The sequence below is a fragment of the Lithobates pipiens genome, unplaced genomic scaffold (genome assembly GCF_037356315.1).
Source record: "Lithobates pipiens isolate NorthernLeopardFrog02 unplaced genomic scaffold, aLitPip1_a1.2 Scaffold_30, whole genome shotgun sequence".
Taxonomy (NCBI): domain Eukaryota; kingdom Metazoa; phylum Chordata; class Amphibia; order Anura; family Ranidae; genus Lithobates; species Lithobates pipiens.
In genome coordinates, this window is record NW_027507791.1 from 73,638,538 (window position 1) to 73,655,763 (window position 17,226).

A 17,226-nucleotide genomic window follows, 5' to 3' on the forward strand; every position below is an offset into this window, starting at 1 on the left:
TCTACAGCGGGACTTTGAAATGACTTCTGTAAGAAGTCAGTGTGAGTTGCCTGAGTCGTCATAGCAACACTTTCCTCCTCTGGGCAGCCTGCCAAGAAAAGAACTAAATGATACAATGTTTACACTTCAATGAATGAAGTCATCTCTGTGTAGAAGTTCTCAGTTTAACCATTTAAAGACTAAATCTTTTCTGACACTTGTTGCTTACAAGTAAAAATCCTGTATTTTCTGCCAGAAAATCACTTAGACCCCCAAAAATTATATATATTTTTTTAGCAGAGATCCTAGGGAATAAAATAGCGGTTGTTGCAATATTTTATGTCACACGGCATTTGCACAGAGGTCTTTCAAATGCATTTTTTGGGGAAAAAAATACACTATTTAAAAATAAAATAAAAACAGTAAAGTTAGCCCATTTTTTTTTTTTCGTCCAAAAGTTTTGACTACCTGTTTTTATTTAATACATAGGTTATTTTTTTTTTTTTTTTTTTTTATCTAAATCATAAATACAAGTAAACTGATTGGAGGTTTGTTTTGTTTAATAAATGTTTAAGTGCCCGTTCACACAGGGGCGACGCAACTTGCAGCGCGACTCACAGACGCGACCTGCACACGACTTCAGCGCCGACTTGCAAAATGACTTCTGTATAGAAGTCAATGCAAGTCGCCTGAAGTCTCTCCAAAAATAGTACAGGAACCTTTTTCTAAGTCGGAGCGACTTGAGTCGCTCCTATTAGAACGATTCCATAGTACAGAACGGAGCGCGACTTGTCAGGCGGCTAAGTCGCCTGACAAGTCGCGGTAGTGTGAACGGGCACTAAATGTAAGACATTTTCTGTATCACTTATGAAGGCCGCTTTCACACTGGAGCAGGCAGGCGTTGATGGTAAAACGCAAGTTTTAGCGGCTCTTTACCATCATTTTAGCGGTGCTATTTGGCTGCTAGTGGGGCACATAAAACCCAGCTAGCGGCCAAGGAAGAGGTTAAATGCGCCCATGAAGCACTGCTGCCAAATCGCATTGCATGCGCTTCGGCAGTGGTGCCCATTCATATCAATGGGCAGGAGTGGTGGAGGAGCGGTATACACCACTCCAAACGTGCTGCTTGCAGGACTTTTTTTTAAGATCCTGCCAGCGCATCGCCTCAGTGTGAAAGCACTCTGTCTTTCACACAGACTGCAGGGGAGCCATTTTGCAGGCACTTTAGAGGCGCTATTTTTAGCCCAAAAGCGCCTGAAAAACGCCCCAGTGGGAAAGGTGTGTTAGATCAAGGGGGGATTAAAAAAATAAAAATAAAGGAAAAAAATAAATAAATAAAATAAAATCGGCCTAACATATCGGCCCAAAAAAATCGGCATCATATATCGGCTATCGGCCACCATGATTTCGAAATATCGGCATCGGCCAGAGAAAAACCCATATCGGTCGACCTCTATTCACCAGTGTCTAAAGGTGTTGGCACGAGTGAAGATGTGCTCTGCGGAGCTCCAGGAGGGATCCATGCTGGATTTAAAAAGCCTCCACAACCAGATCCATCCCGCCACTGCGGCTCCAGGATAGTACCCGGGTCTCTCATAGAACAAGGTTTTGCCTGTAATGCTCCTCTTTGAGGGCTGGACCCTAGGAACCAGGACTCTTTTTGGCTTTGCTACATTACCTAAAGCTGCCCTCTAATGGTCACCTGAAATCCTGGTTTCTTCTTTGGGTTCCTTGAAACCTTCACAACCAGTGCATGCGTTTTCAGTCCACACATTACTAGAGAAGCTTATTTATACCGAATGGGATCATCCGGATAAACATTTTCTTCCTCCAAAGAGATTCTCAGTTCTCTATCCCCATGGAGGAAAAATCCACCAAACAATGGAAAGTTCCAGCAGCAGACGCTGCAATTTCCAGTGTGAATAAGTTTGATTTGTCCAGTGGACGTTGCACAAATGCTAAAGGATCCAACAGATAAAAAGTTGGAATTCCTGTTAAAATCCTTTTTTTTTTTTTTTTATTCTTTAGCGGGTACTGTTGCTCAGCCTGCAATTGCAGCTATAGACATCTGTCAGTCCTTAAAAGACCAGTTCACAGACACCCTTAACAAGCTCCCTGCGCAACAGGCCCATCAGTTGGCAGACTTGCCATAGATGCTATGAAGGATTCTATTCACCAGGCGTCTCACCTTGCACTTGTGCTAGTACACCTGTGTAGTTCCCTTTTGGCTAAAGGGTTGGTCTGCCGAAGCACCCTGCAAAAACCTACTGTCTAGTTTCCCCATTTCATGGGGAACGATTTGGATAAATACATCCAGACAATTTCCAGTGGAAAAAGTACTCTTTTGCCAGTCAAAAGAAAGTATAAACGTCCCTCATTTAAACTGACTTTCTCTCCTGCGCCAAGCGCATCCGCCTCTAGGCAGTGGCGACGGCTTCCACCCTCAGATTCCAGAGAAAAATCGCACTGTCAGGCCCAGGCTCAAAGGAAGACCTGGAGCCGCAATGCAGAATACTAAGGCCTCTTCATGAAGAGGTGTCTCCCCCTCAACAAGATGGGGGGGAAGACTTCTGCATTTCGCAGAAGTTGGCAAAGGGAAACTCAGGACAGATGGGCGCTCTCCACAGTGACTCTACGATACAACTAGAGTTTTCAGGAGTTTCCACCATCTCGTTTTCTGAGATCAAACGTTCCCAAGGATCCAGTGAAAAGACAATCCCCGTTTAAAGCATTAGACCGATTATTGCCTCAAGGAGTAATCATACAGATCCCCATAGAAGAACAAGATTTGGGATTCTATTCAAACCTGTTTACTGTACCAAAACTGAATGGAGATGTCAGACCCATTCTGGATCTTTCCTGAAAATCCGCTCATTTTACATGGAGATCAGGTAAGTGGTCTCCATCCTACCACTACTTCTGGCGTCCATTGACATCGGGGATGCTTATCTGCATGTCCCTATATTTCCCGCTCACTAAAGGTTTCAGCAATTCGAAGTAGAACATCATTTTGTTTGCCTTCGGGCTAGCCACAGCACCACGGGTATTCACAAAAATACTGGCCCAACCTCTAGCCAGGTTAAGGGCACAGGGCATAACAGTGTTGGCATACCTAGATCTATTGTTAATAGACCAGTCAGTGACTCGCTTAAAACAAAGTGTGCGCATTACAACCAGTTACCTGGAAAGTCTTGGTTGGATCCTCAACCTAGAGAAGTCTTCCTTTAAAACCAGTAAGAAGGCTGGATTATTTAGGCCTGATCCTAGATACAGTCCAGAAAAGGATGTTCTTGCCTTCAGCAAAGATCAGCTCCATACGAGAGCTGGTACAGATGGCCAGATCAAAAGCAAATCCTTCAGTTCGCCTTTGCATGATGTTAGGAAAGATGGTAGCTTCATTCGAAGCAGTTCCCTATGCCTAGTTTCATTCAAGACTGTTGCAAAACCGTATTCTCTCTCCTTGGAACAAGACGATCAAAGCTTTGGACTTGCCAATTAGTTATCATTCCGGGAGTAGAAAATTGGCAGGCAGACTAAGTCGCCAACGGTTATTCCCGGGGGAATGGGTTCTTTACCCAGATGGTTTTTTTGGGCTGTTTGCCAAAGATGGGGGACTCCGGACCTAGATCTTCTAGCGTCCAGATTCAGTATGAAGTTGGTCAAATTTGAGTCCAGAACAAGGGATTCACTCACAGACGGATCAGATGCACTGGTAACCCCGTGGGATTCGTTTTCACTCATCTATGCTTTTTCCCCCGATTCAGTTGCTGCCTCGACTTCTTTGCAGGATCAAGCTGGAAAGAAAGTCAGTAATTCTGGTAGCGCCAGCATGGCTCAGAAGGTCATGGTACGCAGAGATTGTAAAGATGGCAGTGGAGTGTCCTTCAGGGGCCGTTATTCTATCCTAATTTACGAATGCTAAGTTTAACGGCTTGACTATTGAAACCCACATTCTGAAGAAATGTGGACTTTCCAGGTCAGTTATCAACTTTAATCAATGCAAGGAAACCAGTTTCCAGAGCTATATATTATAGAGTTTGGAAAACATATGCTTCCTGGTGTGAATCAAAGGGTTGGAACCCTCGGAGATGTAGAAAGGCAAGGATTCTGCCTATAATATAATTGGGCGTAGAGATGAAGTTGGCCCTAAGTACTATTAAGGGCCAAGTCTTAGTTTTATTGGTTTTATTTCAAAGACCGCTTGCTACGCCTTCTTTAGTTTGGGGTTTTATGCAAGGGGTGATGCAGATTAATCTGCCAGTTAAATTGTCTTTAACCCCTTGGGGCTTGAATTTCGTTTTGTCAATGTTGAAAAAACAGCCGTTTGAACCATTACAGCGTATTCCCTTTGTCCTGACTAGGATGCTGATATTTTTGTTTGCTATATCCTCAGCAAGGAGGGTTTCAGAATTGGCTGCTCTTTTTTGTAAAGAGACATATTTGGTTATTCATGACGACCGAGTGGTGTTATGCCCTCATCCTGCCTTTTTGCCAAAAGTAATTTCAGGCTTTCATCTGAAGATATTGTCCTGCCATCGTTTTTACCCAAAACCATGTTCCAGGTAAGAAAACTCATTACATTGTCTTGATGTAGTGAGAGCAGTGAAAATCTATTTAACCACTGGGCACTTAAACCCTCTTTCTAACCAGACTAACTTTCAGCTTTCGGTGCTCACATTTTGAATAACAATTACTCAGTCATGCAACACTGTACCTATATGAAATTGTTGTCCTTGTTTTCACACAAATGGAGCTTTCTTTTGATGGTATTTAATCACTGCTGGGTTTTTTTTTTTTTTGCGCTATAAAAGACAGAAATTTCTTTTAAAAAAAAAAAGTATTTTCTGTTATAAAATTTTGCAAATTTAGTAGTTATTTCTTCATATATTTTGGCCAAAATGTATACTGCAACATATCTTTGGAAAAAAATAACCCAAATCAGTGTATATTTGGTCTTTGTCAAAGTTAGTCCACAAGCTATGGTGCCAATCTCTAAAAAATTGATCACACCTGAAGTGCTGACGGCCTATCTCATTTCTTGAGACCCTAACAAGCCAGGAAAGTACAAATACCCCCAAATGACCCTTTTTTTTGTAAAGTAGACATTCCAAGGTATTTAGTAAGAGGCATGGTGAGTTGAAGTGAAGGTGTAATTCTTTCCCACAATTCTTTGCAAAATCAAGATTTTCTTTTTTCTTTTTTCCCCACAAAATTGTTATATTAGCAGGTTATTTCTCACACACAGCGGATGCATAGCACAAATTACACCCCAAAATACATTCTACTATTCCTCCTGAGTATAACAATACCACATGTGTGAGACTTTTACACAGCGTGGTCACATGCAGGGAGCGCCATCAGGCGTTCTTGGGGCATAAATTGCAGATATCATTTCTTGACTACCTGTTACACTTGCGAAGAGCCTGGAGAACCAGGACAATGGAAAAGCCCCACAAATTTTGGAAAGAAAACAACCCAATGTGTAATCTATCAGGCATATTGAGTGTTTTTTTTATTTTTTTTATTTTTGTATTTTTTCTACAGGTTTTTGGAAAATGTGTAAAGAAAATGAACGCCCTTCTTCTTTTTTTATTTTTATGTCCATTTACACAATATTTGTAACACATAGCATGCACATTCCAAAAATTACACCCCAAAATAGATTCTCCTACTCCTCCTGGGTATGGCGATACCACATGTGAGACTTTTCCACAGCGTGGTCACATACAGAGGGCCCAACGTGCAGGGAGTGCCGTCAGTTTTTCTAATTTGACTACCTATTACACTTTCGTGAGGCACTGTAGTGGCATGCATGAATGAGTATGGATGGGTATGGCTAATTATGGAATGTCTGAGGATGGATGAGTATGCTGAGCATGGAGGGGTGGGTTTGTGTGGTATGCAGAGGATGGATGGATGGGTATGCATGGCTGAGGATGGATTTCACATATCAGCGCTGTGGGCACTACATATCCAGCCCACAGCGCTGCTGCCACCAATCTCTCCCCTCTGCGTTCACATTGAATAGAGAGGGGAGGGAGGAACCGGAAATCACGCCGGTTTGTTTTCATGTGATCGCTCCATTATAGGCCGGTTACAGTGATCCGTGATGTTCTCAGGTGCACGCCCCAGAGAGCGGTATTCTGGGAGGACGTCGCTGTATGCCCTCCCAGTGTTAAGCAACCGCCCTGTAGCTGTCATGCTGCTATGGGCCGGTTGCTAAGTGGTTAAAGAAAACTGCTCAGATTTGTAAGACTGATGTCTTATTTATTCTGCCAGAGGGTCCTAAGAAAGGACAGGCAGCATCGAAATACACTGTTGCTAAGTGGATTCGGCAAGTTATAATTCAAACCTATGATTTAACCACTTCAGCCTCGGACCAATAAATACCTTAAGGACCAGAGGTCTTTTTGCAATTTCGCACTGCGCTGCTTTAACTGGTAATTGCGCGGTCATGCAATATTGCACCCAAACGAAATTTGCGTCCTTTTCTTCCCACAAATAGAGCTTTCTTTTGATGGTATTTGATTGCCTCTGCGATTTTTTTTTTTTTTTTTTTTTTTTTGCGATATAAATGGAAAAAGAGCGAAAATTTTGAAAAAAAAAGATATTTTCTTCTTTTTGTTATAAGAAAAATCGAATAAACTAAATTTTAGTCATACATTGAGGGCAAAATTTATTCAGCCACATGTCTTTAGTAAAAAAAATGTCAATAAGCGAATTTTTTGGTTTGCGCAAAAGTTATAGCGTCTACAAACTAGAGTACATTTTCTGGAATTTACACAGCTTTTAATTTATGACTGCTGATCTCATTTCTTGAGGTGCTAAAATGGCAGGGCAGTACAAATCCCCCCCAAATGACCCCATTTTGGAAAGTAGACACCCCAAGGAAATTGCTGATGGGTATGTTGAGCCCATTGAATATTTATTTTTTTTGTCCTAAGGGATTGAATAATGACAAAAAAAAAAAAAAAAATTTTTTTTACAAAAAGTTGTCACTAAATGATATATTGCTCACACATGCCATGGTTATATGTGGAATTGCACCCCAAAATACATTCTGCTGCTTCTCCCGAGTACGGGGATACCACATGTGTGGGACTTTTTGGGAGTCTAGTCGCGCACGGCACCCCGAAAACCAATCACCACCTTCAGGATTTCTAAGGGTGCAAATTTTTGATTTAACTCCTCACTACCTATCACAGTTTCGAAGGCCATAAAATGCCAAAATAGCACAAAACCCCCCCAAATGACCCCATTTTGGAAAGTAGACACCCCAAGCTATTTACTGAGAGGCATGTTGAGTCCATGGAATATTTTATATTTTGCCAAAAGTTGCGGGAATATTACAAACTTTTTTTTTTTTTTGCACAAAGTTGTCACTAAATGATATATTGCTCACACATGCTATGGGCAGAAGTCAAATTACACCCCAAAATAAATTCTGCTGCTTCTCCCGAGTACGGGGATACCACATGTGGGGGACTTTTTGGGAGCCTAGCCACGTACGGGACCCCGAAAACCAAGCACTGCCTTCCGGATTTGAATATAAAATGCTATAAAAAACAAACTAACCAGAGTCACCCGTAACACTTATACGGTGATCAGTGGTGAAAGGGTTAACTAGGGGCAATCAGGTGGTTCAAATTTTTATTAGGTAGTATATGGGGGTCCCTGGCGCTATATAAAAACCTGACGGGGAACCTAAATAACTAACTGGCTAACCAGCGTCACCAGTGACACTTATACTGTGATCGCTGGTGAAAGGGGGTGAAAGGGTTAACTAGCAGCAATCAGGGGGTTAAAACCATTATTGGGTTGTATATCGGGGTACCTAGCGCTATAAAAACCTGGCGGTGAACCTAAAAAAATAACTAGCTACCTAGCGACACTGATGCAGCGTTCAGAAAAATTATCGCTTAGTGACACTGGCAAAAGGGGGTGAAAGGGTTAACTAGCGGAAATCAGGGGGTTAAAACCATTATTGGGTAGTATATCGGGGTACCTAGCGCTATAAAAACCTGGCGGTGAACCTAAAAAAATAACTAGCTACCTAGCGACACTAGCGACACATGCAGCGATCAGAAAAATGATCGCTTAGTGACACTGGCAAAAGGGGGTGAAAGGGTTAACTCTAGGGGCAATCAGGGGGTTAAATCTTTATTGGGGGGTGATAGGGGGCTACCCTGGACCTAACACTAACTGTCCTGACAGTTTTTACTGTCACAACTGACACTGAATGCATTGATCAGTAAAGAAATGATCAATGCAATCAGTGACACTGTGACTGGGGGGGGAGGGGGGGGCGATCGGGGGGGGGATCGGGGGGGGTTTGTGTGCCTGTGTGTACCTACATGTCAGTGTAGTGTTGGTGCACACTTACTTTTACTGTTCTCCTCGTAGTCCGGTCAAAAAGACCGCCCCGAGGAGAATGACATCACTTCCTCCTTCCTGTGTAAACAATACACAGGGGAGGAAGCTTCTCATTGGCCAGGAGCGATCCAGAGGGGGTGGCCGAAAACCAACGGCCATCCCCTCATCACGGAGCGCTCCTGGACCGAATCGGACCGCCGTAACCAGCGGGAGGGGGTCCGATCGGACCCCCCACCCGCTGGAAGGCAATCACGTAGATGTACGTGATTATGCCTGCCTGTGCCATTGTGCTGACGTACAATGGCAATACGGCGGTCCTCAAGTGGTTAAAGGCTAAGATTCCACCTTTTCAAGTTAAGGTGCACTCTACCAGACCGGTTAGTGCTTCTTGGGCAGTGTGTCACCAGGCCTCCTTTGCTCAGATCTGCAAGGCCACAACTTGGTATTCAGTCCATACATTCACAAAATGTTATCAAGTGGATGTAAGAAGGAATGAGGATATCGCCTCTGGGCGCAGTGTGCTGCAGGCAGCACTATAAGTTCTCAAGGTCTGGGGGTGCCCTACAGGTTGTCTCCCTCCCCTTAAGTAGCATTGCTATGGGACATCCCATTAAGTAAATACTTGATGCTCTGTATCCAATGATGTATGATAAAGAAAATTCGATTTTTATAAGATTGCCTGTAAAATCCTTTTCTTGGAGTACATCATTGGAGAAAGTGCTCCTGCCCCTCTGTTTTATGGGGTGAAAGTATATTGCTTGGCTACAAAAACTGAGGTACTCCTGGGAGGAGGAGGGTTTATTTAGGGGAGTTAACTTCCTGTATTGGGTGTACCAGTGTCAACACCTGAAGATAGCTGTAACCCACCAAGTAAAGCTCTGTATTCTATATTAGAAAGCGCATATCAGCGCTTATGAAAAAAGCTGAACTGCAGCCTCTCTAATAAAAGAACACCACTTAAGTGGAGTCCAGAAACTATTAAAACTCTAAACAGGGAAGATGGCGCTGTTCAAATAAAAATGATAAATTGTAAAAAATGTATAAATATTTGGAAGTACTGGGGAAATATATAAAATGCAAGTGCTAGCACCTTGGGCTATAAAGTGACAATGTGCATCTACAATGGCTGTGACACTGGCATATGAATGTGCATTAAAATTTTAATATATCTCCCCAGTACTTCCAAATGATCCTCTTCTTTTTTTTATTTTTTTTTTATATACAATTTTATCATTTTTATTTGAACAGCGCCATCTTCTGTGTCCTATGATGTACTCCAAGAAAATTATTTTACAGGAAAGCTTTTTATAAAAATCCTGTTTTTGTCCTGACTTTGATTATCAGACAAAGTGCTGGGAAATTTTCCATTAGGGACACCGATTCTGATCACTTCCCAAGATTGGAATTCCTCTCATTGTGTTAGAATTTCCTTGCTTCATCTGACACAAGGAAAAAATAAATAAAATGTCCCCCGTCTGAACACACAAAAAACAAACTGACAGGTTTTAACCCTTCCTACTCCGTTTTAGGCTATGCAAGCTAAGTCTGGTGCAATATGATGTAAAACTCGGGCAGTCAGTTTTAAAGCCTAAGTCCAGGTTTATGTCACTTAAAAATAGTTTGAACCAAGCTAAAACAAACAAATGTTTACCTTCACTAACAATTGCACCCGCTGTGAGCGCTGTATAGACTGTATAGGTGCATCTCATAAAATTTGAATATCCTCAAAGTTAATTTACATCAGTAATTCAATTCAACAAGTGAAACTCCTCTCTTTTTATATAGATTCATTACACACAGTTATACATTTCAAGCATTTCTTTGAATTTTGATAATTATGGCTTACAGCTAGTGAAAACCCAAAATTCAGTATCTCAGAAAATTAGAATATTGCACATGACTAATGGGGAAAAAAAATTAATTTAATATAAAACCGAAATGTTGGCTTATTGAAAAGGTATGTCCATGTATAGTATGCGCTATACCAATACTTGGTTTGGGCTCCTTTTGCATGAATTACTGCATCAATGCAGCATGGCATGCAGGCGATCAGCCTGTGGCACTGGTGAGATGTTATGGAAGCCCAGGTTACTTTGATAGCGGCCTTTATCTTGTCTGCATTATTGGGCCTGATGTCTAATCTTCCTCTTGACAATACCCCACAGTTTGAGTTTTAGATCAGGCTTGTTTGCTGGCCAATCCAGCACATTGGACCTCGTACAGCTTGGATTCTGTGCCTCTCCACTCTTCCTCCAGACTCTGGGACCTTGCTTTCCAAATGAAATGCAACATTTTCCACAGTCAGTCATGATTTGGGCAGCCATGTCATCTGATGTTGGTCCAATGTGTTTAATCAAGTACAAAGTCAGCGCAGCCCTCTAGCAGGAATGTCTAGAGCACTTCATGCTTCCCTCTGCTGACCAGCTTTATGGAGATGCTGTTTTCATTTTCCAGTAGGACTTGGCACCTGCCCACACTGCCAAAAGTACCAATACCTGGTTTAATGATCATGGTATCGCTGTGCTTGATTGGCCAGCAAACTTGCCTGACCTAAATCTCATAGAGCATCTGTGGGGTATTGTCAAGAGGAAGATGAGATGCCAGACCCAATGATGCAGATGAGCTGAAGGCCGCTATCAAAGCAACATGGGCTTCCATAACACCTCAGCAGTGCCACAGGCTGATCGTCTCCATGCCATACCGCATATATGTGTGTGTGTATGTATGATGGAAAAAAAAAAATATATATATATATATATATATATAATTATATTTTTTTTTCCATCATACACATACACTTTCAAATGCAATTTTTTGGGAGAAAGGTCAACTTCAATGAAAGCCCAATTCTTTTTTTAATGTGAAAGATGTTACTCTGTGAGAATCATGATCTATCTCCTAAGCAAAAAATGTATTCTCATTTTAGCCAGAATATATATGCGTGTGTGTATTTTCTGTAGGGTGTATATGTGTATATGTATATATATATATATGTGTGTGTGTGTGTATGTATGTGTATATATATATATATATATATATATATATATATATATATATATATATATATATATATATATATATATATATATATATATATATATATATATATATATATATATATATATTGTGTATATGTATGTGTGTATATATATATATATATATATATATAAATTTTTTGATTTCGTAGTGAAGATTAACTACATATTTCCTTTTATTGTTTCAGGTACAAATTTGGTTAAGAAAGCTATTTATGCCATGGTTGAAGGGGATTGCGATGAGGTAAGGCCCATCTCTGACTAGTTTGGTTTTATATTGACCATGTTATTGTTACTAAATATTTGTGAATTGAGTGGTTAGATCAGTGGAGGGGCTCTTCTGATCTGTCATCAGCTTTAGGTGATACCTTTTACTCAGGGGTCGGCAACCCATTGACAAGGGGCAGTCTTAGCAGCAAGTCACCAGCTTGGTTTTTTGGAAAGTTAACTCTGGCAGCTCGTAGAGGACACTACTGTGGACAGGACCAGGATATGGGTGGTAGTGGTAAAATCCAAATCCTCAGTCACTTGCAGCTAAGGCTGCAGAAAAGTGACTGGGAAATCTGTCCTCAATCCTTTCCGTCTTTCACCAAAGCAAAAAAAGTGCCGAACGCCGGTGATCTATGATCTTGTTGTTCAGGTAGATATATAAACCAATTCAAGACTGTGGTGTGTGTAGGTATGTTAGAGCTGCACAGTTAATCATTAAAAAATCGTGACTTTGTAGAGACTTCTCTGCTCACTCAGCTGTCAAAAGAAAACAACTGGCAGTCTGCCAAATTTGTAACCTTGTCAATGCTAGTAGATGACTAGAAACATTGTAACTCTTAGATCCAAGGGATACAATTCTGTGTGTAAATGCAAGTTTAACCTAAAGTCTAAACTTTTTTCTGACACTTGTTTCTTACAAAGTTAAAATCAGTATTTTTTGCTACAAAATTACTTGGAACCCACTAAAGATATATATATATATATATATATATATATATATATATATATATATATATATATATATATATATATATAAAATTTAAAAAAAGTAGGGCTGCAGCTAACGATTATTTAGCCCATTGTTTCGATTAATCAGTTAATAACTTTAAAAAAAAGTGGGTCAAATTGACGTTCATTTTCAACCACAGTGACTGGAATATTTGGAAATAGAAAACTTCTTAGTCAAAGGAGTTTTCAGACAGTGTGTATGGTTTTTCGCTCAAATTACGTTAATTTTAAAAACAAGTGAAAATTTCAAACAAAATTCTTTCATCCAGCAAATGTACAAAGATTTTTTGTTTGAATATTTTCATCTGAAAATTCATCTGTGGCCAGCATAAGGCTCGGTGTACACCTATGCAGTTTGCTTTTGATCTGTTTCTGCAGTGCTTTTTGCTGTACGTTTTTTATTTTTTTGTGCACGTGATTTTACTGCAATTTGCTTTTTTTTTTATTTTTTTGGGCAGATTGAAAAACACAAATTGCTGCAAAAATGCATTACATGCTTTTCTGCAGCTCCTCCCAAGTATATTGAACCACTAAAGCACCATTTTGCGTTAAAAGTCCCTGACCCTTTCAGATGTGACCGTGTCCCATAGGAAACCAACTATAGTGTATTTCTGCAAAAAGCGCCAATAAACACATAGATGTGAACCAGGTCTAAGACGTTTAGTAACATAATGGGGTTAAACACTAAAATTAGCCCTTTATAGTAGAAAAAAGCAGATAATTTCTCTGCACAAATACCGTGTGACATAAAATAAAAATTGCACCAATCGCCATTTTATTCCCTAGGGTCTCTGCTAAAAAATACTGTACTAGCACTGCAAACAACGTTGCAGAAAAAAAAAATGGTCTTCAAGTAGTTAAATAAGGGGCAGTCTGTCTTGGCTGCAGGCTGTTTCCAACTCTATCCAGTGCATCAGCACTCTTAACTGTGCCCTGCCAGGGTTGTGTGGGGTTTTTTTTTTTTTCTCTCCAGAATAAACTGAAATTAGCATTGCTGCTTTACTTTAGACATGTAAACTGTAGCATTTGTCTGGTGATGGTGGGCAGCATGGGCTGAGGGAGGAAATGAGGGAAACTTTGTGAGGATGATGCACTGATCGGGTATTGGCAGCCAATTGGTCTGCCTTCCTTGGGGTCTTTTGTTGACAGGCAATTGGCTGTGTCCATGGTACTAGTTTTGAAATGCTTCTGAGATTTGAAATTCACTGACAAGTGCATTTAAACTACAATTGACCTCCTCTTTTTTTTTTTTTTTTTTTTTTTTTTTTACCTACCTTGAGGTTTTGCAACCTCAAAGACTTCCCATAGGAATGCAAAACCTTTTTAATGTAAATGTCTGTGGGCACAGGCCTTTACATAGATTCTGACACCAGCTAATAAATAAAAACCGCCAAGCCTCATCCAGTCTATCTTCTGAGAGCCAAAGCATTTCATCACTACAGCATGGGTTAAGAGTCCATTCACACAGGAGCAACTTTGGATCTGACTTGAAGTCGTCCCAAGTTGCCTCAAGTCGCGCAACATGATGAAATCAATGTAAGTGAATGAGAGCCGACTTAATGTACACTACTGAAGTCGCCCTGTCTTCAGAAAAGGTTCCTGTACGACTTCAATCCGACTTCTAGGCAACTTATACCCATTGATTTCAATAGAAGTTGCCTCCAAGTCTTGAGTCCCTGTCTTAAAGTGGTTGTAAACCCTTACAAACCACTTTGACTTACAGGTAAGCCTAGATTAAGGCTTACCTGTAGGTCCAGGAAATATCTCCTAAACCTATATGGTTTAGGAGATATTTTGCCCAAAAACAGGCACCGCTGTCTATGGCGCGCAGGCACACTGAGCGCGGCATTCTCAACGACGTAGCTGCCGCGCTTGTCGGCTCTCATGCGCGGGAGTGACGTCCTCGCGGCTTCGCCGAATGACAGCGGCGGAGCTGCAAGACCCACCAAGAAGATAGATGCGGTGGACTACAGGGGACAGCGGCAACTTCGCTGGCTCCTGTGTCAGGTAAGTGACACATAATGGACTACTATGCAATGCATAGTAGTCCATTATGCTTTGCCTTTGCAGGGAATGAAAGAGGAAGTAAACTCATCAGGGTTTACTTCCTCTTTAACTGAAGCAACTTTCCAGGAAGTAAAAATAGTTTTCTAGGCAAACCCCTCCCTCCCACAGAGCTGATTATTATGTGATTGGCCACTGGTAAAGTCCCCTGTCCTAGAAGCAACTTCAAGTTGCCTCAAGTCTCGCTATGATTTATACTCAAGTCGTGTCCAAGTTGCCTCCCAAAGTCTCGCTGGAAGTCATGTTGCCCCAGTGTGAATGGACTCTTAGTGCTTTTGGACAGCATGGCACTGTGCAGAAGGAAGGGCCACCCACTGCAAGCAGAGAAGCAGGTGGTCTCATAACCTCAGTGGTCTGGCCAGAAGACTGCAGGAAAAATGTAAGTATAATGGCAGGTTAGATGAACTGAGCCCTTATAGGCTTTAGAGCTACATCTTGCAGGTTCTCAGCACAGGGTAAAGTCGGAATTGTTTTAGTGGGCAATATCTTAAACGTTGGCTGAATTCTTTTTATTTTTTTGCTCTTTCAAGTGTATTCTGATTGCCTGCTTTCTTATTTTAAAACAGGTTGTCCTGGAAACAGAAATAACAAACAAGTCTGCTTTGAAACTTTATGAAAATCTTGGTTTTGTGCGGGATAAACGCCTATTCAGATACTATTTAAATGGAGTTGATGCACTGCGTCTTAAACTGTGGCTACGTTAAGACAGAAGCATCGAGGAACAAATCCCCAGCCGTCACTCATTCAGGACCTTACTTCCATGCAGCTGTCCTGTCAATAACCTGTTTTGCGTGTCGCACATATTTGTTGCACTAAGGCATGGCGCGTGTCCTGAATTCAAGCCGAACCTTTTCGATTAAACATCAAGAAGAACTTTAATTTGGTGCCAGTTGCTAGCCAAGACATATTCATTCATTTGCAAATCTACTGACTGTGTTATATTAAAACAAAATGAACATTTTATCAGAGAACCTATGTGAGAACTGTAATCTTAAAGTCTTGTGGGGGAGGGGGAAAAAAAATTACAGCAGCCATTGTAAGTGATAATATATAATTGCTAATGTTGCATACAAACCTTGCCATAGTTTTCTGAGAAAAATGTTGGAAAAGAACATTTTTAGTTTTATATTTTTTGAATTTTTTCCATTCTTTAAATCTTGGTACCTCAAATAATTGGAGAAGAAAATTTTCTAAATGTGTTTAAAATAAGGGGTGTTAATTCTGACAGTGCCTGTAAGAAAAAAAAAAAAGTAAAATGAGCAAAAAGGTGTTTCCTTCCCCCTCCGGTAAAATGCATGCTTACCATGATGTAATCTTTCTTTGCGTCCACAAAGGAAATCCATATTTTGCTTTTTATTTAAAATTCTAGAAGTAAATTATTTCAAATTATATTTTGAATTTTTTTTTTTTTTCCTTGTCCTTTTCACTTAAATTTTTTTTTTTCTTCTATTTTTTTTTCTTTATTGCATTGAGAAAGTGTAAGCTATTTTGGTAATCTGATCATTAGCTGCTAAAAAGGAAACCTTATTAAATCTATGCTGGTTCCAAATGCACTTTTCTTTAGGAGTGAGGGATTTTAAAGAAAATATTGTAAATTGGTATGATTTTATTTAAAACGAAAGCTCTACTATATTTCTCTTACTTTTAAATAATTCTCGTGTCCTTTTTTTTTTTTTTTTTTATATCCTGTTCCAAAATAATTTAAAGCCTCTAAGATACTTGATCTAGGAAATAAATTAAAGATTATAATGCAGCTAAACACATTTAATTTTGGGAAGGTGGGAAATCTTTACTGGTAAAGGGTTTCTCGTCATACTGTGCATGAACAATTTTTGTGGGGGGAAAAAAATGTTTAATCCTCTCTTAATGGGAATCTGTTAAAGCTTTTTTCTTTTCTTTTTTATTTTTTTTTATTTTATTTGGGCTTAAAAGCATCTTTTGCTGGGCTGAATTACTGTATACAGGGCAGGAGGTTTGACCACAACTAGTATGTCACATAGGTTGGAGAATGGTGGGTTAAGATCGCCTAATCGCACAAATCCTATGCTTTGACCAATTTTTTCCCCCCTTTTTTTTTTTATTTTTTTTTAAGTCAGTTTTGTAGTATTTGTACATATAGATCCTCCTGTGGTAAAAAATAACTTTATTGAAATCCTTCCAGTCTTTAGATAATTGTTACATTGGCCTTACTGCTGTATTTCAATTTTCTATATATTTTTTTTTTTTAATTATATGAAATGTGAACATTTTCCCAATACAAGTTTGTAATATTTGTTTGTGTGCGACTTAAATCTTCATAGAATTATTCCCATTCTTTTTTCCTCATTACAATAACTGGCAAGTAAACATCATCTTCTGTTTTAATAGGGGCTTATTTGGTTATGAGAAATAACTCCTTTTATATCAGCCCACAAAATTATGCACATGAGTAAATTGGCATTTTCTTTCTCAAACCTCTGGGGCTTTTTTTCTATGGTGTGCTACAGTCTGGGGGTTCCAGGGTGTATTTGGCTTTTAACGTTTTGAAAGAAAAATAAAGTATTTTTTTTTTTTTGGACGTTATTTTTTTTTTTTTTTTTTTTCTTCTATTTTTATTTTATTTTATTTTTTTGGCTTGTTGTGTGTCCAGCTTTGGTTGACTTGTCTACAACGAAGTTTGTACTGTATGTTAGTGTCTTGAATAAATCATGGAATACAATCATTTCACACCTTGCTGACAGAGTACAATCAATTGGGATGTTTGCTTTAGAAGTTTGCATTATTTCTTTTTATTTTT

General features: G+C 39.9%; 1 protein-coding gene across 1 annotated transcript in view; it reads left to right on the forward strand.

The window, feature by feature from the left end:
* Window positions 1–17,007, forward strand: part of NAA30 (N-alpha-acetyltransferase 30, NatC catalytic subunit) — a 41,769-nt gene extending 24,762 nt beyond the window's left edge. The window contains exons 3-4 of the mRNA XM_077464439.1: window positions 11,576–11,631; window positions 15,017–17,007. Of these exons, the coding sequence (XP_077320565.1) occupies window positions 11,576–11,631; window positions 15,017–15,154 (194 nt within the window). The 3' untranslated portion in view covers window positions 15,155–17,007. The remainder of the gene's footprint in view (window positions 1–11,575; window positions 11,632–15,016) is intronic.
* The last annotated feature ends 219 nt before the right edge of the window (window positions 17,008–17,226 follow it).